Source organism: Osmia bicornis, chromosome 7 (genome assembly GCF_907164935.1).
Source record: "Osmia bicornis bicornis chromosome 7, iOsmBic2.1, whole genome shotgun sequence".
Taxonomy (NCBI): domain Eukaryota; kingdom Metazoa; phylum Arthropoda; class Insecta; order Hymenoptera; family Megachilidae; genus Osmia; species Osmia bicornis.
In genome coordinates this window covers 3,220,287-3,244,798 of record NC_060222.1, presented here as the reverse complement: position 1 = coordinate 3,244,798, position 24,512 = coordinate 3,220,287, and the positions used below count along the sequence as shown (strand labels likewise).

General features: G+C 41.3%; 1 protein-coding gene across 11 annotated transcripts in view; it reads right to left on the bottom strand.

The window, feature by feature from the left end:
- The window catches only part of LOC114873598 (protein sprint), a 103,126-nt gene that overhangs the window by 39,156 nt on the left and 39,458 nt on the right, over positions 1-24,512 (bottom strand). The window contains exon 1 of one of the 11 annotated variants that reach the window (XM_029182181.2): positions 5,806-9,016. The exons of the other annotated variants lie outside the window; for them this stretch is intronic. Within the exon in view, the coding sequence (XP_029038014.1) occupies positions 5,806-5,864 (59 nt within the window). The 5' untranslated portion in view covers positions 5,865-9,016. Of the gene's footprint in view, positions 1-5,805; positions 9,017-24,512 lie in introns of those variants that run through there. 11 annotated transcript variants of the gene reach the window in all.

Below are 24,512 nucleotides of genomic sequence, written 5' to 3'. Positions count from 1 at the left end.
GGGTTCACCGGAGAATTATTATAACGTGGCGTGAGCTGTTGAGTAATCACCCCCAGGTAACCGTTCTACTCAGACGGTCGAATATGCAAAATGGGACGTAGTTTTCTAAACAATTCAGAAAATGCAACCTGGATGGGATACAATTGGAGGCAGACATTCTGCTAATGAATTATACGTCGTTTCGAGGGTGAGAATTAGGGGACACCAGAATGGCGTGCACGTGAATTGGGATTAATTCACGGGAAAGGATGAATGAATGTACGTTTGGAGAATTGCTACAGGTTGATGCTAATTGTTGTTTCCCCCAATTGCTTTATTTCTACTGTTTGATCTCGTTTACTTTATTTTTAATTCTTCTACTCTTTTATTTATTTCAAATTTCCTTAACGCTTCGGTGGACTTTAATAATGAAAATATTGTCTTATCATAATTTTTCTTGATAATATTCAGAGGTGAATGTCCTTAAATGCTGGAAACGTTTTACGATACGTTTACAAATTGCTTCTCTCCGTTCATTGAATTCCACGCTGAATCAAAATAAGTAAAATGTGCCATTGTATAAATGCATGCCGCATGAAATGAATATTTTTGCATCCACAATATCAAGCATTGTTCCCAGCTATTCATAGAAATTCTCTGAAGGATATTAAACTACAAAACGAAGCTTACATAAACGAAATTGACGTTTCAAATTAATTATAAAATTTTCATTTTTCATCGTACACTTGCAGTCTAGTTTATTTTCGAACGAAAAATGGATTTCTGGCGAGAAGAAACTGGCTCGACCGCAGTCGAAAAAATGAAATAAAAGAAATACGAAACAATTTGCACCTTGTAATCGTGCTAACGGTGCAAGTAATTAGCGTGCCTTCTTACGCACAAGAGGAAACGTTCCATTGCAATATGAAACGGACATTTACAGCCGACTGGCTGCAATTCAACAATTACGAATTTCCTTCGTGCACCTTCGATTCAATTTTTTTGTTCCGAGTACCGTAATGCCGTGACACGAAATATGGCGTTCGAACAAGTTTGCCACGAGGAAATTGTTTTTGCCAAGTTGCGTGTAACGTTGCGGTAAATTAATTACCTTTAATTATTCTAAATAAACGAAAAGAAGCCGTCAAGTAATTTCGAGGACCGCGTTCCAATTTTCTTCGACAAATTCAACTCGTAGGAAATCTTCAACATCTATGAGACTGTTCGTGTAAGCGGAAGCCAATCACCGTGCCTCATCGAGACAAGCTTTTCCTGATAAATCGGTCTCGTGTTCGCGACAATTGCCCTGGCCAGACGACTTCGTCTAACGGCTTTCTATCGTCTCGTATCCGGCGAACAATTTGTTCTCTGCCAGCCATGCCATTTTCCATCCTTCCACCCCCTTATCCGTCATATCTGAAGCTTCGTCTCTGTCAAATTCCGTGGGTGGCTAGCAGACACTCCTACGATAAGGAACGGAGAGAAAAAGGACGAAGAAACTTGGATTCCAGGGAATCGCATCACGTACGAAGTCTACCCTTTTCTTTAAAATGAAAAATCTTCCACTCGATATTGAATGAGAAATTTTTTTCAACAAAATTAATAATATCTTTAGCTCGAGGATGGAGTTTCGATAGGAAAACTTCTGTCTACTCGACACAATTTCCCTTTCCCTAAGGAAAATTCCTGTCCGAGCACATCAGCGATACGGTATTCTCGAATGGTACGTGTGAGCGTGGAGCTTGTAAGCAGCGGCGTGCTGCGTTTCCGGAATAATTTAATTAGTAGCGTGTACTGAGTGAAGTGCCAGGTCTTATCCCGTGAGCCTAATAGCAACCTCTTCTCCCCGAGTCGGAGTTCAGTTCCCGAGGGACGTATCTTTTCCCCGGGAAGCCCGTCTCAGTTGGAAATGCGCGGCGGGAATCCGGGGCGAACACCGCGGAAAACGGGGGACGCGTCTTGGATGCTGTTTAATGAATTAATTAAGCATTATTTTACTTAACTGCCGGTCCTCGTCGCGACAACTTGCTATGCATTTCAAATCCTCGAAACTTTTGGAAAGTTTTTCTTTTTTTATTTTCTAAGTGGAAATAATTCATGGGTGACACTGGCAAGGAGGATCCTTGTTTTCTATACAATTGTCCTGTCTCGGTTTCGCGACGACGCACGCCGGTAACGACCGTCGCAATTTGTCCCTCCGTCAGTCTTGTCCGACCGGGTGGGAACGTTTTAAAGGCGAAACTTTTAATTAAAAAGTAACCATCGACGACGTTGAAGCAACGGGAGAAACTGGCCCCGAGCAATTTGCGGGCGATATAAAAGTTCCTGTCGGTCGTTTCGGAATCGGCGGAAACGAGGGTGTACAACCTTCTCCCATTCGTCCCTCTCCGTTGAAGAAGCAGAGAGGTCGACATTAGGAAAGAATTCGTACGGGAAGGGCGGAGGGCAAAGCGGAGATCCGGTAGACAGGTGATTTTTGTTTGACGACGCGAGACGTGCAATTTGCTTTGAGCAAGCTTTCTTTTTAAGTATTTCTCTGCTTTCATGTTTCGCTCGCTTTTGAATATCAATTTCCCGGATTTCCTTCTGATCCGTTTCAGACAGTTTTTAATATCTCTCCGCGAAGATATGTTATTCTCTTTCACGTGTATCGTGAAAGTTAAAAATTAATACAAATTTCTTATTCTATTTGAAAACGACACTGTTACACCTTTGTTTCGAAATTTGCATACCTAATGTATCAGAGGAAAGACAAAGGATTAATATCACCCAGACACTAGGTAGAAACAAACGAACCGGATTCTCATTTTTTCGATCAGAATCGAATCAAGCCAAGTACCTCTAGCCAGCAGCTCTCCGTTAACGATCTCTTTGTCTGGCAAACTAATCGCTGTCGCGTGTATACGGGCATCCCAGCACCAGCATCGAGATTCCTTCGGGACAAAGACCGTCCCGTTCGATTGTTCATCAACGGTGATGCAGTCCGGGCTGCTCTTCAACGACACGCTCATCTGGCATGCAGTTAAATCAACGAAACGCGGATGAAACAAGTCCACTCGATTCTTTCAAACATGAATTTGTTTCACCATAACATATGGCGATGAAGATTGCAAATTTTAATTTTTCAAGACACTACTATAAATTTTAATTTTGTAAGACGCTACTGGGAATTTTAATTTTGGAAGACACTAGCGTAAATTCTAATTTTGTAAGACGCTACTGGGAATTTTAATTTTGGAAGACACTAGCGTAAATTTTAATTTTGGAAGACGCTACTGGAAATTTTAATTTTGGAAGACGCTACTGTAAATTTCATAAAAATTAAAAAATTGACGAGAATATATACAGTAGCCCGAAATTACTGGCAAAGGGAGAAGAAAGGAGGGGGTTAGATAAAAAAGAGCAAGCTGGACGAGAGTATCAAGAGGATCCTCTCGAACCGGCAAGAAAGGTCTCCTCTTCCTTTTACGACGAGAGTAGGCTCAACGACACGGTGCCATTAGCATATTCCTCATTTTCGCCATCCCCATCCCCGTTTCTTGCGATCTTATTTCAAGTCCTGCACCTTCCTTTCCCAGCGATCGCCATTTTTGGCCGAAATACCATTCGCGCGTCGAATCCTTGAAATTTTATCTCCCTGTATAAAGTCCATCGGTTATAATGTCCCCGAGTAAGTACCGTCGGAGAACCCGGATCGAAACTGATCACTACGGAGTTAATATAATAGTGTCTACGTTTATTTTAACAACGTCGGAGCATCGCAATCTGCGTTTCATCGTGTCCGTGGCGAACGAAACCAGACAGCCGATGGGTACCATTAGCGTAAACTGGCCAGTGTCGAGGGCAAAGCGCCTCATCGAGGCGATAGGAGAACAGGCCGGTCCACTAATTGCGTTCACGAAACCGCGAACGGGCAAGAACAGCCGCGAGAACGATCGTTTGTCAGCGGCAAATAGAACAGTTGATCTCGTCGTGGCTCTAACGAGGCCTCGTTATTGCACCCACAGTACCAACTCGCTTGGCGAACACGCACGGCTCGATCTTTCGTACGCCCCGTACCCGATATCCGGATCGGCTAATTAAAACGGACCACTGCCTCGTCGACCCTGGCCTTCTAAGGGGAAACCAATAAAAGCCAGAGGATTCTCTTCGATTCCTCCATTCTTTTTTTCTCTTCTCCTTCTTCATTTTTGCCCTTGTTCTTTAGCTTCCTCACCAGACGCCATCCCTGGAACGCGATCGATCTTAAACGCCGCCGGATGTCCGACATCCGGGGACAATTTATACCGTCGATAAATTCCTACTCTCTTTCATTAGTGGCTCGCGCCATCGAAGGTACTAGGGTGTACAGCTCATAAGAGACATTTTTATCGATTATGTGGATAATAGAATTTATTTTCATGGTGTCGTTTCACGCGCTTCAAGGTAGTCATTATTTTTATTATTAATAATTTAATGCTTGGATAATGGAGGTGAATTCTGACTCGGTGCTTTGGAAAATAGGAAAGGAACAAAAGTATTGCAGTAATTTTAAATTAAGTGCGGCTGTTCACCAGTCGATATGAGATTCTATCAGCTCGAAACTTCACTCCAATTTTGGTTCATCATTCGATTTATCAGCGAATGAAATTTCGATCTGCCTTCATAACCGTGAACTTCGTCTCGGCTCTATTCAATTGAAATTCAAACCGTTCAATTTCGTATCGATGTACGCGTACGAATACATTATCGGTATCAGGAAGCAACATCTGTGAACGGTGACAGCCGGTTGGAACGAGTCAGCTCTGAGATCGGGAATGAATCTTCTTAGGAGAAAGTTATAAAAAGAGAGAGAAGAAAGTGGGTTACGATGCTTCGTATCATCGGGTAATACCTGGTCCGTCTCAAAAATAATTTCTTTTTTTAAATTAATTTTGGTGCGAAGAAAATTACTTTTTTTCTGAGACAAAGTTACCTTCTTGGAATAATTAATTAGGAAGATGAGGAATATTATTAATAATGTTCAGAATGATAAATTTATATTATACTCTATCTACGGTGCAAATTGATCCGAATTCATCTCAACCCTTTCCTTTTATCTCCCCTCGGAAAGGTTCCTTAGAAAACCGACACGGCGTCAATTGACAATTACGGTTCATAATTAATACGAACTTCTCTGGACGGTGCCATCACGGTAATTGGGGGAATGGTGTGGGGTGAATTTAATTTTCACCGATTAATTTCGGGGATAGTCAAGCTTCCCGTAAGGGCGGGGGTGTGCTTGAATCCTCTCGATTCTTCTCTCGACTTTCTTCGAGTTCGCGGAAAATTCGGCATTCAGAAATCGCTCGTTGCATATTTAAGCTTTGAATCGAAGTCACTGGCCCTTGTTCGAGGGGCGTGCATTATTAAATTCGTCGTGAAATAACTTAAAGGGTGAGAATTCTCGAGAACGGTTCAACTAAGGTTTGTATAATGTATAAAGGTGTAAAGAACACCTGATATTCTTTCAAAATTAGAATATGTTAAGTTATTGCATTTTAGAAACATAATAATCTTATGATATATCAATTTAAAGATTAAAGTTTAATAAAAATGGTAGTATAAATGCCTCATCAATCAAACAAACAATGAATCAATGAATTTCCAGCTTAACATTGTTCAGATTCAAATATACAATTTTCAATTAATCTAAAGAATATTAATAAACATTTATACAGTAATGTTTACCAAATCTTAAGCTTTAATTTGATATATCACAAGGGCTATTTTGCAAAACTTATGTCATCGAACCATATCAAACCTATACCTCCCTTTACAACTATATCAAACTAATCATCAACTCACCTAAAAATATGCTGATTGGTGGATTGCAGCAGAATGGTGGTATACTTGGTGATCAGCATGATTCTTCACACGATGAAACTCGCGTCAAAGAAATCAAGTCAAAGTTGTTGGAAGTAACACGAAACTGCGTCGAGAGAAGTTTCGCAGTCGTTTCTCATAAATCGCGGTTAAGAAAATCGAGCAAAAGCACGAACGAAGAGGGGAAGTTTGTGGATGCCACGAAAATTCTTCCGGCTATATATAGCGGCCATATTTCCTGCGAGCACAAAGCGATTCGGATGCATCGTTTCTTATTTTCGATACTCCGATTGATCTTGACTCTGGTCGAATCATTAAATTCTCAAAGTTTATTATCAGCGAACGAGTATGGACAGCGATGATTTTATCATGATCTTGATCCCTAACTAGGTATACTTGTCTCTGAAAAATGACTGCTGTCAATCTTGCAACAGGCTCGATTTTATCATTCTTGCTCAGCGATTGTGATGTTAGCAACTTTGGTTATTGATCCTGATTATGATTGATATATTATTTATAAAAAGATTGCTTCCCATTATTTTGCCAAGGATTTCAATTAATTTCACATAACAACTGGCAATTTCATTCGACAATTCGTTTGCGAATGACTCATGGCCAATAATAACTGATAAACCCAATGATTCATCAGACTAAAGGTTTAAATTCACAAACTCGCAAGCTTCGCTAATTAATCAAGTTATCCAACGTCATTATTCCAAAATTCTCATTCAATAATTCATTTCTGAATGATTCGCGATCCACGGTAGCTGTGATTCTACCAGATCAAGAAACATCATCGTCCCAATGATTCACCTGCTATCCATTGAACCAAAGTCCTCCATCAACGTCGCGACGCATTCAACGACACCGTTTCGCCTCTCGACGAGTCTCGAGGCATACGTGTCAGGTGTCCTCTCTTCAAGGTTTCGGCTCGCGTATACCCTGAAGAGACAGACCGATAGCGACAGGTGCGACGACTCGGTTCCTTCGATCGTCGGTCACCCTGGCGCCGATTCTATTATTATGCGAAACGCTCTTCAGCCTCGCCTGTTTATTTTGCCAAAATTCGCTTGACGCTGGTCAGGGAACCCTGTGGGTGGGTTTGTTTTCGTTTATCCTCGATAAACCACGGTTAATCTTACGATTTTCACAGATGAACGACCTGGAAACCTTGTTGCCTGCTCGGTTTGATTATTTCTTATCGAGATTCGTTGATCGACGTTTAAGTGGCTTATTTTCGTGGAAGTGGCTGAGGTAGTAAAATATTTTTAGAGACTGATATTTTCCTCCAGGATGAGACTCGATCCAGTTTCCACACGATTATTTAAACGAGACCGGTCGAACCGAGTAATTGAACGATTCGATGCGTGGGAAATACTAAGATTTACAGATTTTACAGCTGGATTGTAGAACAAGGCTACGATCAATGAACACAGTGAATTAAACTCGATGCTATCGTCCGAGCAACGATACTTCCGGTTAATGAATCACTAGAGAAGAAATGTCTTCTACGTGGTTCGAGAACACGAGGACGATTTCATCAACTCGTTGAACGAATCAAGGCAATATTCTCAATTTAAGATTCTGAATTGTTCAAAATTTCACAAAGTACACCAGCACAAAAATACCGAAAGATCCACGATTGATCCTCCGCTAAAAATCACGAGTTCCTCTTTTCACAAAACGCGCACCATCGCGAGGGTAGTGAAATTTAAGGGGAGAAAATCTAGAATAACGACGAAAGCACTCGCGTGTCAGTGTTGCTGGCAGGTGGCAGCTAGGCATCTGGAATCAGCGTCGAGGAGAATCGTAGTCGCGGCGAGTGCGCGTCAACTCGCTCGGAAGTGATCCGTTCAATAAGCATTCCTCCGTTGCTCGCTTAATCGGTGTCAACTGAAGGACAGCGACGACCGATAAACAGTATTTAAACAGTGTCTCGTTCGTTCATTCGCCAGGCCCGTTTTCTACGAGCTGCACACGATCGACCTCGATCGGCAACTGTCGCCCGTGGACAAAATGTATTTATTACGACCTACGATAGATCCTCGTACGACCCCCGTCGTTTCGTATCTTTCTTTTCTATCTGGCTGACTTCGAGGAGGAGCCGATCACGAAGCAATTCCGTTATCGATCGGTCGAGATCGAGCGACCGGTTAGCGCTCACCGTTCCTCGATTTTACACAAACCTCGAGCTTTTCCTTCGGTTCGTGATTTTCGCGAGAACTCAAGTCCTGGTAAGCGTTCGGCTCACCCTCCGCCTCTCTGCGCCACGAATTGATTTCATGCTCGATCGCGTTCGAGTCTGGGTCATCTACGGTAACTTTCGAACTCGATCGAACCACGAGTACGCGGCGGATCGTCGATACCAGCATTCTAGGTACCTTTGGATCCCTTAATTCATCATTTTTGGGAGAATTATTTGTTGATACGAGTTAAAGGAGCATTCATCAGGGAAAAATTGAAATCTTGCGAGTTTCTTCCTGATAATATCAAAGATGTGTTTTCATAGCCTTCGCACTTTCAAGTTTCATAATTGGCAAGCTTCTATATTCAGCGGCTGACTGACACAGTCGTCTCACGTCATCAGAGACAATTACACTTCCTCTTTCAGATAGCCGAAAGAATATAGGAGAATATTCACAGCTTGTCGGACACGTACTTGGAATATTCATACCTGGCCCACCGTGGTCGAAGAATTTCAAGTACGATCACTGTCTCGAAATATTTCACGGTCTCAGGTAAATTTATATTAATTAGGAACGATCGCAACTTCGACATCCACGTGTACCACGCACTCCGGCAAAAGTAATTCCGAAAGAACGAAGAAGCTTCTCGCGTCACCGTTACGCAGAGTCAATTACCTTCTTCTACCTTCGAAAGGACACTGCCCTACAACATCCGCAGACCTTTCAGTCTTCCACTGCACGCGTAGCAAAATCATCGATCCCACTAAATCCAGCCAATTATCCTTCATCGATCATCGCCGAGACGACGCTGGGGAACAAGGTAGACGCGTTTCGGAGTTGGTCAGTCGGTTAACCTTGACCCAGGTCGAGGTACCATGGGCGTCTTGTCAAGTAGCCAAAGGTGTTTCACGTGGAAAGGAAAAAAAAGAAGAAATCCGACGATCGATTATTCCAGCGAGAGGTCGCGATTTATTTATAGACCAGCCAGACAAAGAGATTCGAGTGTGTTGCCTGGCTGCCGGTCGCGAATGGACTGGCTCGGCCACGTTCCTTTAAACACTATAGTCGCCGCTGCAACGAGCGGACTTTAGGCCGCCTATAGTCCGCCAGTATGGTGGCGTGCTTGGTTCCTCACTCGAGGAGAGTTTCGAGAGCGACTCCTCGATTCTACCAGCGAGGGCCACGTGTGCATCGTGTCGGTTCCCTCGTTGCACCGGCAACCTATCTCGGCTCTCCGCAGACCGGCAACACGAATGCACTCGCGAGTGCGCACACCGGCCTCGAACCGGCTGGCACGTAGGCACCGGGAAACAACGTGGGACGCTCTTCTTCTCTTCATTTTTTTTTTTTTCTTTACCAAGGGATGATCATTTCGTGGGCCGCGCCTCGATTCACCGCTCCGAAAGGTGCAACCTGGTCTGCTGACTGAGCAACATTTCGATACACTGTCACCTCCACGTGTTTTTATCCCTTTTGAAGAGATTCGATGAAATTCCAGTGCCATTGGGAGAATTTCGGATATTGCATGTTTTGTGAACTCCAGAATAAAAGGGTTCATCCCGTATGATTCAGATAAATAAATAAATTCATCAACCAATACCTCGAGTTTTCATTTTTTTAATATTCTTCAATATTCCATTAATTGTTTTAATTTTTCTTGCCAGTAATTGTATTAATTAATTACAGTTTAGAAATGAAATTTTTTCTTTGAAACTGATGGCATTTTTGCACATTTTTCCACAACTTCCTCCATTCTCCTTTCTAATGAAGTGAACAGAAGAAAGGAACGTTTGTTCCGAACAATCTGCTGTACATCTGTCTACGAGTTCCCGGGATGTTTCTTGTCTTACTATTGTTCGACTCCAAGCCTCCGTTGAGACGTAGATTTATGGCTTTCCCGGCGATCGTAAATACTTCCGGAAAACTGTGACTGATCTCCAACAACAGATGCGACGAAACTTTCCACGGGTTTTCTTTTAAAAAGGTTCGTTCGAAAAATGGAGGAACAAAGGGACGGCGAATGAGAGAAATGCATTGTCAATCCCGTGCATAGCTGCTTCAGAAAAGAGACCATTCACGGTTATTTAATGGACGATGGAAAAAAAGAAAAGGGGTATCGAGCGATTACTAAATCTGCTAGCGTTAATACGCCTATCTGTTCGTTGCAAGCATCCATGGTGGATGAATTATTTCAGAGATGAATTTTCGTCCGAATAATTCGCCATGAATGTTTCACGCCTCTGGATTTTCCACTGATAACCCTTTAATATATCAATCCTTTGAAAATTGATAAATTTTCTACATTGACAAACGAGTAATTATAAATTTTTATAAATTCTTTTCGTCTTTTGACTTTCTCTCTTTTGAAACTCTGGCAACATCCTCAAAGAGTGACCATCCTTGCTATAGAATCGATCCACGAAATTCTGTCCGGTCGTTCCGCTTCATCGATAAGCAAATCCCCCTCGCCCGAGGGGAAATCCAATTAGGAGGAGAAGCTTCGTCTTGAATAAACGTTCTGAGCTTCGTTTATGAACCACAGTGATGCCTGTAAGCCTTGATAAGACGTCTGGCTTTCAGCACGAAATCATTGTCCTCGATGCCCGATAATGAATCCATAACGCCATTTTCCGACCCTCAGCAATTTCTATTCCGCACCCTTAGGGCACTTGTGATCGAAATTCTTTCTAGACTCTATTTTGAGAATATGAACACTAGTTAAAGGTAATAAGAATGGTGGAAGATGAAATTAACCGATAAGGAAGATAAGAAATATGAAACTAGGTATTAAATATTGAAATGCACTCAGTACACTTTTCAACCGATCTCGAAAATTCGATCACTATATTTTTTTCCCAAGAAATTTTAAATGTTTCCTCTAATAGGAACCATCATAGTGGTACGAGAATTCTCATCGACGTTGCCGATCACGAGGACAGCGAGCAACCTTCTCCGAGTCCAGCGAAACGGAAAGTCGCCGGGTCGATTGTTTTCAGCTGGACGACCGTATATAGATGGAACAGGATCCGGTAGAAAAATCAGTGGAAGAGGACGAGCAACCGCGAGGACGAGATGGAAGGAAGGCGCAACCTTCGCGAGAAACCGGCATCCGTTCTTCAAGAAACGAAGGTCGGGAGCGTAACTGCACGGCCAGTTGGCCAGTTTCCACAAATAGCCGTCCCACTGTGCCTTCTTTGTCCGCTAATCGGCAGGGGAAAGCAATTAGAAGCTGTGCGCGACGGTGTCTTCCTCTTTCTTTTTCCACCAGTAATTTCGAAACGGTAATCTTACAGTGCTCTATCTCTCCATTCTCATCACCCTAGACACAATTTTCGTATCTCCTACCCTTCTTTGAATTTCGTTGAATTTTCAGGGCGATTCATGGAAAGAGGAAGGAAGACGCGGACGGATTCGCTAATAAGAGGTCGCGGCCGATTAATCTCTCTCGTTTTTTCGCGGATCGAAAGCCCTGTGATTACGCGCCCCACGATATTACAACGGTCCATCTACCCTCCATAAATTCGATGGGATACCGTCTACGCGATCCCACACCGTGCCATTATGAGCCGGGGACCTTTTCTCCCTCGTGGCAACGTGCACGACAAGGGAGCAACGGGAAGAAGCAAAAAAGAAAGAGGTTTATTGCGAGATCCGGCCCTCGAACAGCATTAAACCACTCGCTGCGAAATTCTCGTATAAACAATGGAAAAAGCGTGTACCATCGAGCTGCGGCAAGCGTGTAAATAGCCATGGAAAATATAGGAAAAATCTGCACCCTGCAACTCGAACAAAAAAAAAGGGTTGAACGAGTTGTGTCTGGTGCGTAACATGGATGAAAAACGAAATTCTGATGGAAAAATTTCAAGTGTTTTAAGCGATAATTTCTCGCGAAGGGATATTAGAATTGCAATTATTACTCGGAGTAACATAATTTTTTCAAACGACATGCAAGAGCTCGTTGTTCCAAGCGGCTCGAGAGATTCAAACGCGAGAGGAACTCTTCGGGCTCATTAGCCTCTAATTAGTTACAATGACTGAGCTCTTTGAGACACGTACGGATTAGGAGATTCGAATCACAGCATCCTCAGCATGGAAAATTTAATTAACTTTGATCGTAGAAATGAACCGTTTACGATGATGAATTTTTGAAATTATAATGAAAATTTTCTTTAAAATGTGTCAAGATTAATATCGATTTCAAAAATATGGATTCGTATTGTCGTAAAATTTGCCCGTTTCAGGGGGTACGTTCCTCGGACCGGAAGTTGGCAGAAGATGGCCCCTCTGTGATTCCACCATTCCCTGGTGATAGATTGAAAGGGTGCACGGTCGTTTCTCCACGGACGATAAAAGACGATAAATATCCTGGCCAATGACGTTCTCTTTGCGGGGACTCGATTCCTTCCATTTGCTCTGCTCGTAAAATTAATTGTCCATCCTCTTACCATCGCAAAGCTTTCATTAGCCGACCGTTTAAACCGGGCGAAGAAAGCCCCGACTGCGATTCCGCGGATCAGATAGGAGATAATAAGCGCTTCAATTCAGATCGCTCGTCATTCAACCATGTTGATGTAAATTGCAATAAAAAGGAAGAAAATGAAAAGTATTCCAGAATGAAATCAACGACGTTCGAAAGAACCTGAAGATTAGCCTCGAAAGAATTTCGTCAAGAAAAGTGGAATCGCTCGAAGAAAATGATATTTCGACTGTTCCTCCTGAAACGGAGGAAATACCTCTCGAAACGTCTCCTGAATGTTGCACAAGGTGGAGTGGGTGAAAAGGTAGCGCTTACGGGTCGATTTATGGAGATTGTACATCATGCCTCGCGGTATGGATAATCCTCTGTGTTTTTCCAGGCGGAACGCAATTTTTCCCAGGAGGATTCTGATGAGAAAGAGACACACAAGATCCTCGTGGTTTCTGCTTGTAAATAATTCAGCCTGCATTAAGGTGCTCCCAGAGTAAGGGAAAAAATCGGTACCCGGGGGTGGAAGAGTTATGTTCATCGCGTTAATTCTTGGCGTGAATGCTCGTAAAGTGTTTACAGAGTTTTGATGCTAGGCTGGTTTTAGGGTCTCCAAAAGAGTTTTCAAAAGATAAAAATACGAGGGTTGCATTGATGAATTTTTCGGGGTGCAAAAGTTGTATCTATCTGTCAATTAATTATCATCTGATCATTCGTTATAGAATAATATTTCTTTCAGTTATTATTTCCACCCTCCTTTGCAAGAATGCACCCCAGAATCCACAACTATGAAAAAAAGCTCGGCGAGGTGCATCAAACGAAAAAGAATACAGGCGGACAGGTAAAAAATGAACAAGCAAGAAAGTTATTCAAACGTTCATCCCGGGGAGAGATTTTAATCATACCGGGAAACAGAGCAACGTCTCGCACTCGAAAAGGGGTAGATCTCCGTGCTTCTTTCCCTCGTTCTTCTTTTTACTTCTTTTCAAGGTAAAGGGAGCATCAGCGACCTGCCTTCCCGACGACAATGCTCGGGGCTGGCGTCATTGTCCTGACGTTATGAGGTGAAAAATGAAAGATAACGATTTCGCGGTGTCTTCCTGGCGATAGCGTTTTTCTCGACCGCGTACCCTTCGCATTTTCACCCTTCATCCCCCATCCTGCGAGAATCCGTCGCAGCTGGGGCTGCAAGGTCCTCGTAAATTCGAGGGGCGACATTTTTTTCTATATTAAGGCCGTCTGCAGGGCGAAAAATCGCAGTCAGAAAAAGGAAACCGTGAAAGGATCGCAGAGTTGGAAAAAACAGAAGTTGCTGTTTAGGAAAATATTAATTTTAACCTGTTGGATTAATTTCAACTTCAACTCAATTACGTCCCGGAAAAATGACACCTCTTAATTGTAATTAAAGCACCGTTCCACCCCTGTTCGGCCATTAAAATAATAAATCGAATTTCCTTTCGAACGAAACTACTAGCCAGCAAGAAGATCTTGAAGGTGACAGTGAAAAGCGTTAATGCACTTTCTCGGAGCGTCGCCGCAGGCCCGTTTCGTCCGTCTTTCCCGCTCAATTTACACCATTTACAAAAGCTGCGCTCGGTCTCGAGGCAGGAAAATCGATGTCGAGCGTCACAATGCGAGAGGGTTGCTGCCGTGCGACAAGAGGGCTCTTCCTCCTCTTCCTCTCCTTTTTTTCTTCATCCTCTTCTCCTCTTCGCTGCTGTGTTCGCCGCGTGAAGTGCGTGTCTTTGTCACCGTTCACAATAGCTCCATCGGGGGGCGAGTGTACCAGCCGCTGTTTCACCCCCTGCCAACCTCCGGCTAACCCCAAGTCACCGGACCGACGCTGATATTGTATCGAACGGATCGATAATAACACGAGCCGATAGTCTGATCGAGGTAGTTTTCGATAACGGGACACGCTGCCATCGCCAGATAACGCTCGCAAATGGGGGGACACTGATGATGGGGTTCTGTTGCTGCCACCTTGTATGGAGCTTTCGGCTGATTGTTTACTTTTTAATAGGGTGCTTCGGATGCTGAAGAAGTTCTGGGACACGATGTTACAAAATAGAAATGTATCTTTCAATTTTTATAAAATTTGCCAATAAAAATATGATGAAACTGTATAATTTAAATTCCCAAGGGTTCAGAAGGTAAAATCCTGTTCTTCGCGATAAATCCGTCGAATGTTACGCGTTATTTCAATTCCACGATTTCTTCGAGCTGAACGAAGCAGCGAATGCGACGAAAAGTTATTATTCGAATCCCGCGAGAGACGATACAATATCAGATTTCGCGTAAATCCCGTTAATGATCGTCCCGCGAATACCACGGTTATCCACGTTTGTTCATAAATTAATTTTTACAGTCGTTCACGACCGCGCGGTGATTATAAAATTGTGCGTTTTAAGGATGCTTTATGCATCGTTGAACGAGCGAGTGTCGCGACCGGTAACGGGACCGATCGAGCGATTTTAACGAGCACGCATACACCGCGATCCTAAGTATCGTTTCTGAAACCTTGATCGCCATAATAGCTCGTCGACCAGAACGACACGCCTTCCTTACTTGTATTTTATACTGTCTCGATTATATGGGAAAATAAGACTTCGAGGGAGAAGTAATTTCACCCTATCCCCGAGCTTCCTGGGATTTGGAAGCGGAAGTTACGATCTCGACGATCAACTTCTTCTTCGACGAAATTTCGTAATTTAAAACTGGGAGATTCTACAATTCTAAATTTTAAAGAATTAAAATACTACAATTCTAAATTAAAAAAATTAAATTTCTACAATTTTAAATTTAAGGAATTAAAATACTACAATTCTAAATTTAAGAAATTAAAATTCTACAATTCTAAATTAATAAAATGAAAATTCTATAATTTTAAATTTAAGAAATTAAAATTGTAGAATACCATGATAGAGGGAAAAATTTAGAGTGCCATGATTGCTGCAGAGAAATTAATTCCTTGGACTCAACATTGTTGAAATTTTACAATATTGTATTTAGTGCTATGAAAATAGTTTTATTCAATTCCTAGAGTAGCTGAAATTGTCAGCTAGCAATTTTCCTACATAACTTCGTTCATAATTTTAATCAATCCTAAGAATTTTAAGCCACTCTTGAGAAATTAGTGTAAGTAATTCCGTCCATAATAAAGAATTCCAAATTCAAAAATCAAATTACATCCTAATATTCTAATTCCAAATTGTTCAAAGCATTCCATTAAAAAAGAAAACAAAAATTTCACATTTTCATAATCACACAAACAAACAATTTAATCACCTCTTCTTCTTGTAATCAAACAATCCAAGCACCACATCGCAGAGGAGCAACATGACGGATTTAAATCTTCCTCGTGGATCTACAGATGGATCGCGTTAACCGTACGATAGATCGCGTGGAAATCCAGGCTGTTCCAGCAACAAGAATTCCAGAAACGAGTCATACTCGTGGAAAGACGAACGAACGACACGCGACTCGACAATGCAACTGCGAGTACACTGCACTCGGCCATTCGTGTTCTAACATTAGAACAAAAACAGAAATAAACGATAATTTGCAAATCGGGAGGAGGAGAGACTGTGGCCGCTGGATGTGGGCCAAAACTGAGAATCATTGGATGAGAACGAAGCGAAGTTGATGATTTTGGGAAACGATGCTTTGATTTTGATAAAAGTCAACATTTTAATTACACTTGGAGGTGAAAAGTAAAATTCCAAGAAATTCAGTGCTTTCTAAATTAGAAATAATTAAATATTCAACGAGAGGGACTGAATTTTTCGGATTAATTACAGGGTTCGTTTTCCATCTTAAACAAATCAAGAAGTCTAGTACGAGATTAAAGGAATTCTTGAAGAGTCGTCGGATTAAAACAAGCTCTCTGCCGGCAGAAACTTCGTCTCCGGGAACAATAAATGGCGAGGTAAGAAAAAGGGAACGTCAGATAAGAAGTCGAGACTCGTATCCGAATGGAATATTAAGTTAAATGGGAAACTCAGTGGTCTGCGAGATCGCGTCGTCTCGCGCATTTCAAGGATCCTTACGTACCCTTTTCTTCAACCATACCAGTCAATTGTATCATTTGAAATTTCAAACTATCTCTTAGAACAATTATTTCAACCGAAGTATCATCAATCCTAAGTACTTGATAGTTTTATATAAATCAATCGGTATTAATCTCCGCCGATAAATCACTGTCAATTCTAATCAGTTCTCAATTTCACGAATCATCAGTTCAAGTAACTGAGTCGACCCATAAATTCTAATTCAACGTTTTGAAATTTTTTCAAATAATTACACTGGGAATTTTTCATCGATACAGAAGATAATTAAAAAATGTTTCAAAGAGGAAAAGGATCAATAGAAACTTCATCGGTAAATTCAAAGAATTTCATAAAACTGTTATCACGCTTCGGGGGAAATTTTAAAAAGCCAGCGAAAAAATATGTAACTTAATATTAAAAAAATTTAATTTCTTTGCTATGCAGACCTAATATTCGCGGCGGTATATACCTCTTCCGCGCTCCTCAAAATCGCCAGCGGGGAACCGAAAATGAGCGTTCCAACGACAGGACACGTCGCAGGCTCCCGTTATCCTGTCCACCAGTGCGAATTAGTATTCGTTTGCATAGTGTGTCGCGTGAACGCACGAATGAACGCGATCGTGCACCAACGAGCGAGCTCTGACGATCGTGTTTCGAATGAATGGTCGTCGAACTGAAGTTTCCCTCCAAAACGGGCCAAAAACACCCCTCTGTTCGAACATTGAAACGCGCCAGAGAGACCATACAGAGTCGAAACTTCTCGCAATACCAGAGAGAGAGAGAAAGAGAGTTCGACCCTTTCTACTCGAACCTGCCTCTTCTTTTTCCCATTTTAATTCGTAATCGAACACGAGTTTTCTTCCTGAGAACGAAAGAGTCTTTTGAAAATTTCATAAAAAATCATCGAACAAACGGCTAACGAGTTGCTAATTAGTTCGAGAGAGCTGGTTATAATTAAACCGAGGTGAATGAGTCAAGAGATGCTCGAGAGAACGGCTTTTGTCTTTGCCACGTGGAGAGTGTAACGTGGCCGAGTTACCGAGCGTAATTGCGCGTGTAATTCAAGAGCAGAAGGGATTTTTTAATAGTGCTGAATCAATGGCTCTGATAAACAGGTTTCAGATTCTATTGAAGATATTTTTGCTCTTTTGCTGATAAAAAAAAATTCTATCTAATAGCGGACAATTGTCGAGATCGAATCGCGTTTCCAATTCTCCGTTCTAAAACGATACACATGGACGAGGATGGAACGGAGCGCTGACAAATTCGACCAATTTGTTTCCAACGGTTCGAAATCGCAAAATTTCACGCCACTCTCTCCCGGCGCTTTCGAAAGGGACAATTTTTTCCGGCTGGCACAAAGGGACGGTGAAATTTCGGGGATGGCATCAGGTGTTTCGACCCGAGCACAGGTGATTTCGGTGCAAATTACGAATTTACAAATTAGGATCGGCATCTGCGAGATAACAGGGCGATTTGCTGAAACGACCTCGAATATATTATGTCACAGGTGAAATCTCGAGGAGAGAACGATTTCCTGATCGACCATTCACTTGAGGAGCTATTGAAAGCGTCAAGAGTTCCTTTCAATTTCATTTAAATACCTCTTAAGGATAATTTAAAGTGTTAGTGAACATTGAAAGCAATTGGCAAAATTAAGAAAATCAGGAAAATTAACAAGCAGGAAATTTGAAAATTTGAAAAATTAGAAAGAAGCAACGTAGAAAATTAAGAAAATCAAGGAAATAGAAAAATATTAGAAAAACGATAGAATGGGAAAACTTGGAAAACTGGAAGAATTATAAAATTTCTAAATAATTTACAACAGATGCAGGATTGCAGTCACGTTTGCCAACTACGTGTTAAAAAAGAAACTAAATATAAAATACACCGATGAAAATCAATGCCAGGCCTGTTAGCCATTCAAATTAGAATCTCCATTGAAACGTTCCTGTAGCAAAAGTAGGGAGTCTCTTTAGTAAGAGCCCTTCTTCTTCTTGGCGGACCAGGAGCAACGTGATTTTTTGGTTCGTTAGACCCTTTGGAAGCAGGGTGCGAGTAAACTCGATTTACTTTCGGTGAATTTCATTTCTCGCCTGCTAGCCTCTCCAATCTATCCTTGCACACGCTCACCATCTTCTTTAACCCTTTTATCTTATCCGATTCTACGTGACCCTATCACAATCTCCCTTCATTAAATAGGAAGGTAAGAATTATTTTCTTAAATTTATATTTTCTATTTTCTTGCAAAGATTCTGAATACTCTGCGAACATCTTAAAGGAAAGGAAAACGGTTCGTTTCCTGTTGGCCAAGTCTGCGTGCATAATTCAAGGGTGGACCGGTATCGATTGAGTTTCCTCGGTTCATGGGGAGGAAAAGTAGGAAATGCGAAGAAAGAAGATAGAGAACGTTTGAAAGATTCACCGGTGTCCTCCGAACGAACTCCAGTTGGAAGTTTCTCTTGGGAAAGAGACGAGGGAGTGGAAAATTAGCGAAACATCGAGGTAAACAGCGGACGATGTTCTTTGGGACGAACTTACGAGCAGTTCATCAATATTCAATCGACATCGTGTTCATTTTACATTGAAAAATATAATTTTATTTATTTAAGGAAAATTCTTCTTTTGATGTGAATTTCATAGTAATTTGAAAAATGTTTATTAACAGATGACAAATTTGAAATTTTGTCGAATTGTAAGATTACTGAAATGATATTACAGCAGAAATAAAATATATTTAAAACCAATGATTTTATTTTAACAAATATTAATCTATTTTATCTTACTCCATCATTTCACATCCCCATATCCCATATTTTCCACATCATAATCGAAAGTTCAACCCAGAAAAAGATCCAACCATAGAATCGACCTGATTACACACGAATTCCGCACCTTCCCCCGAGTGAACCGAAGCGTAAAGATAACGCCGATAATAATTCATCTTTTTACGCCATTGAATCGCTCCACCTCGTTCCCTTCAACCGTTCTCCACGATTTTATTTTTCCATGCTGTTGGAAGAGAAGAAAGCCACGAGCAGGGACGTGGAATTCCCTTTTCTTTTTTCTCGAGCACACGCGAGCGATTTTACGCCGCGACGCGTGTCTTCGCGCCATAAACGGACGAAAGGGAAGAAGAAAATTGCCGAAGGTGGAAAAGTAAAAGGTCCACCGGATGAGATCGACCCTTTGAATTAGCTGGACCAGGCATTCCGCTAATCGCGTTCGAACTTCCACCGCAACCCCCTCGACAAAAGCGTAATCATTCTAATAACGTTTTCCGTCGGACGGTGAACGGTCTACACCAGGGTTTCTCAACCATCTTCCATCCGATCCATGAAACCCTTATACATTTATTTTCAGTAAATTATAAGCTTTAAATTGGTATATAATAAGCGTCACTTTGCGATAATTTTATGTCATCAATTTGCTTCAGAATATACATATTTCAAAATCAGTAGTTGTTTCGTTCCAATTAGCAATCAGTCATTTTGTATGAAGAATATCGATGAAACGTTTATACCATCGTTTTCAGTATACTTTAAGCTGATACAGAACATGTGTTTTTCAGTTGAAGTAAATTGCCGTGGTCATCGATCATCCTCCCGGTTGGAGTCAATGTAGCAACAACGTTCGAATGATTCTTTATAAAGTATACTTTGCTCGCTGTCTCTTTTTGATTTTAACTGAGCTAACGAAGCGTAAAGATTAATGGAGCGTTGTTGGACAGATAAATGACGAAAGAGAGTGTCGCGAGGAATATTAGCGAGATCCTGAGAGGCGAGACCGCAAATTATCGCCCTCATATCGGTCTGCAATTCCAACGAGATTCACTTTCGTGAACCGGGGGGTTGCATTAATGGCCATGGAATGGTTGGTACACCGCCATAAATTCCTTCTCCCCTAGTCGCTTACCAGCCTACCTGATCCTACGTTCGCGAATTCGAAGCCTGGATTTCCGGCCAGATTCCACTATGGGATCCCATTGGAATCAAATAAATTTGAATGTCCCGTCAAGAAATTCTCCTGGCGATCCTACTGAATCGTAGACGATCATTTTTCGGACATCTACCTGAACCTGACTCTGATCAATATTTTATCTCTCCCTTTGGGTTCATGGAAGAATTGATTTTTCGATACTAATAAATTTATTAAATTAAATTCAAATTGTGTATACGCATTTAAATTTCTGATTTATCGAGTTCATTCGATCAATGGTTATTTCTGACTCTATTATACGATATTCCATAGGTAACTCGCTGTTACCCGCGGCGTATTCACATCTGACATCTTTGTGCGATTCGTGCGTGAAATGATACAACACCTGGCGTTGACATGCGCCGGAAATTAACCAATTGTCAAATTTCTGGCGATACCGGGACCAGACGTCTCGTGTCTCCTGCCGTGTATTCGCGAACAATATATTATCGTACTATCCCGATATAATATGAAAATTAATTAATTCTTTGTCCCTAATTACAATTACATTTAATATTCAATATAAACGATTGAGTACCTAAAGTTCCATTCTGTCTTTGTTAATTTATAAAAATAATTCTCATAGAGTATTTCTATCCTATTTGATGGAAAGTTAGAAAATAAAGAAAATTCAGTGTCTAAGCTAGGAAAAGAAGGAAAATCTCGCGAGGAACAGGGTGAAATCTATTATCGGCAGAATTAGCGGCGCCTGGGAGCACGTATTTCGACGACACACCCTTTGTCTATGGCTAACGATACGGGGGTGGTCGGATAAGGGTTGCGTAGCCGTGTACCATAGCTCCCCTAGCAAACATCAGACTCGCGTTAGTCGTCAGAAATCAGGGGGATATCCGGTGGCAGCCAGAGAAACCAACCCAAGGGAATCCCCATGGTATTTCTATCTTTCTCTCTCTATCTATCTTTGCTCTCTTGTATCGAGTTTCCTCGATAATTCGATCGGTGCACGTTCCGTGTCTGACTCGGCTCCCATGCTCTTCGATCGCTCGATTCTCTTCCTTCCCGCGGGAGGTGAACATCCTCCCTGGATCGACGAATTGACAGTTTCTATGAAGTTACTTCGACGTCTGTGTTTGAAAATGGGGTTAGGAGTATTGAAAAATTCATTTCCTATTTAAGAGTATTTGAGATCTGAAAATTTGAGAACTCGTAAACTTGGGAATTTGGGAATTTGGATACTTGCAAATTTGGAAATCTGAGAATTTGGGCACTTGAAAATTTGGGAATCTGAAAATTTGAGTACTTGCAAATTTAGGAATCTGAGAATTTGGAAAACTGAAAATTTGGGTACTTGCAAATTTGGGAATCTGAGAATTTGGAAATTTAGGAATTTGAAAATATGAAAATTTTAAAACCTTAGAATCCTAAAATGATAACGGAATCAACCCCTATTATACTTATTCCACTCGACCATAAATTAACCCAAATATTTTCTCCTCTACCCAAAACAGTGTTTAAAAAAAGAAAAAGAAGAAATACAGCAATTCTCTTGAAAAGAATCCAATTATTCCACGTGCCGCGATACTTTCGCCAATCGTACAGTAGTCACGGTTCCAATAAATCAACCCGTTACGTACACACGGTTTTGCGAGCTTGTACATGCCGCGTTACCCTCGACGGCCACCTGACACCTCACCTGCAGCACCGGCCACGATGATTAACGACAGGCTGAGCAATTATCAAGATCGAACGCGATCGTTATCGATCGTGAACGGGAAACGAAGGACACCCGAGCGAAAGGGAGAAGAGACAGGGAGAATCTGAGCAGAACACGTATGGTAGTGGGCCTGGGGGATACACGGTGTGTATCCAATTTATGCTCTACATCGATTACGATACCCTCCATCCAGGCGACCGACACGGATGATTATCTTAATGATTATGTAGACAACTCGCGTATCAGCGTTCGCGTTAACGAGATACAGCGGGGAAAAAAGGGGTGGAAAATAATAAATTAAAGCAGAACTGCATCCAGGTTACTTATGAAAATTTTACTAAAATTTTCCAACCCCTTTATTTCTAATCACTGGACAAAAAATTTGTAAATTATAAATTGATAGAATCTAAAATCAGACTGATAAAAATTAAATTTATCAACCCTTGTATAAAAATGATGGTTATTTATATTTTTAATATTTCTAATGACTGGAAGAAAAATTTGTAAATTATAAATTGATAAAATCTAAAATCGGCCTGATAAAAATTAAATCCTCTCGAGCTTCCTCTACCCCAATTACGAAATCTCTTTCCAAGCACCCCCTTTCTGTTACGAGCGTACATACGTGATCCACGAATATTCCCCGAGCTTTTGCCCATTAAATTCGGATCTCGAGAGCGAAGTAAATCCTCTTTTAATGCGACCGGTCGACGAATCAACGTGCGCGTAGCAGGGAAAAAAGAATCACTAGTTTCTTGCTGAGAATCCTCGACCGTATTAGATTCGCGTTTAGACGAGACGAAATCGTTAAGAGGCATTCCTGAAAAGGTTGATGCACGATGGATGTTGTAAAAACCGTGTTTACGAGCACCGATCCATCTCGATCGCTCGTAAACAGGGACATGCCGGACAGAACGCGTTGTAACAGTGGATCAATCGAAGTTTAATCGAATCAACCCCTGAACGAAGCCTTTTCTTTGCTTGCAATCGAGGGCTGACGGTGGGTAACGAGAAACGAGAATTACAGCTGGTCAGAGGGTTAAAAAGAAATTTCTCTTCTACAGAATAAAATTATTCACCTTTAATTTTCTATCGAGACGACTGAAATTAATTAAAAGCGTTGAAAATTATGATATGTTATCCTGGCAAAATTTATCGACCGAAAATCAATTAAATTTCTGATTACTCAATCAGAATATTAAAATGCAAATGTGTTCGGATGTAAAAAAGAAATTTAATTCAGCATGCGTTCATTCATAAGCGTAAAATCACATTTCACGCGAATTAATTTGAAAGATACCTCGAACCGGTCAAACTTTCTCGTCTCGACGTAAAAAATAGCAGGTGATCGGTAACAGTATTGTGCATAGAATCGGAGATAAACGATCGTAATTTGGATAATCAATTATCCACGATGACTTACGCGATTCGATTAACCGTGTGACCAAGGAAATTGGTGCACGCCGCAACGATTACTCGAAGACGGCGAAAGTGAAAACAGGAAATCGTCGAGGTCGTTTCAGGAACGAAAAGAATGGCGATATTTCAACAAGGGTGAAGTTTTTAGCAAGATTACCAACCGATAATAATTCAACCACAGCCCTGCGGACTGGGGATGGAATTTCATTTCAATTCCGGCTCGTCAGGGATGGTTTTAGGGATCGAAGCAAAAATTTCCTAATAATTTAATGCATTTTTCCAATTTTAAACCTCTGAATTTAGATTATTCTCATTTTCATTTTTTCCAAATTCTAAAAATGAAAATCTTTTTCGTGGAAAACATGAAAATTGTACGAGATGAAACAAAAAGGGGAGGAGAGTGATGGAAGTGCAGACAGGGAGAACATTTCCTGGGTTGCTTGCAAGCTCTCGTTCGACAGGGTGAAGTCAGACTCGATATTCGTGGGTGGGAAATGTGAAAAAATGGAAATTTCATTCTCGTCAACAGCGAGTGATACGCTGGCTACCATCGCTAAAAGCGTAACACGATTCGTGCTAGTCGTTATCCCTCTCCACGAGGTTTATTCCATGTAGAGTTTTAACGTCGTTTTTCACACAAGGGAATCAGAATTTTCCCTTTTGTAAAAAAGGGAATTTATTAACCCTCCAAAGGTAAAAATTGTATATTTTTCCAATCGCGAATTTAATTATCGATCTCTATTATTTTGGGAAAACACTTGGCTGACTCGACTGATCTGAAAATTAGGAACAAAATGAACGAATATCACGGGCAAGGATTTATCACAGGAGGAGCAATATCCGAAAAAGTTGCAGAACTTTCAGCCAAACGACCAGATGGGTATCTTGATAGATTATACAAGTTCCTTATGAATGGC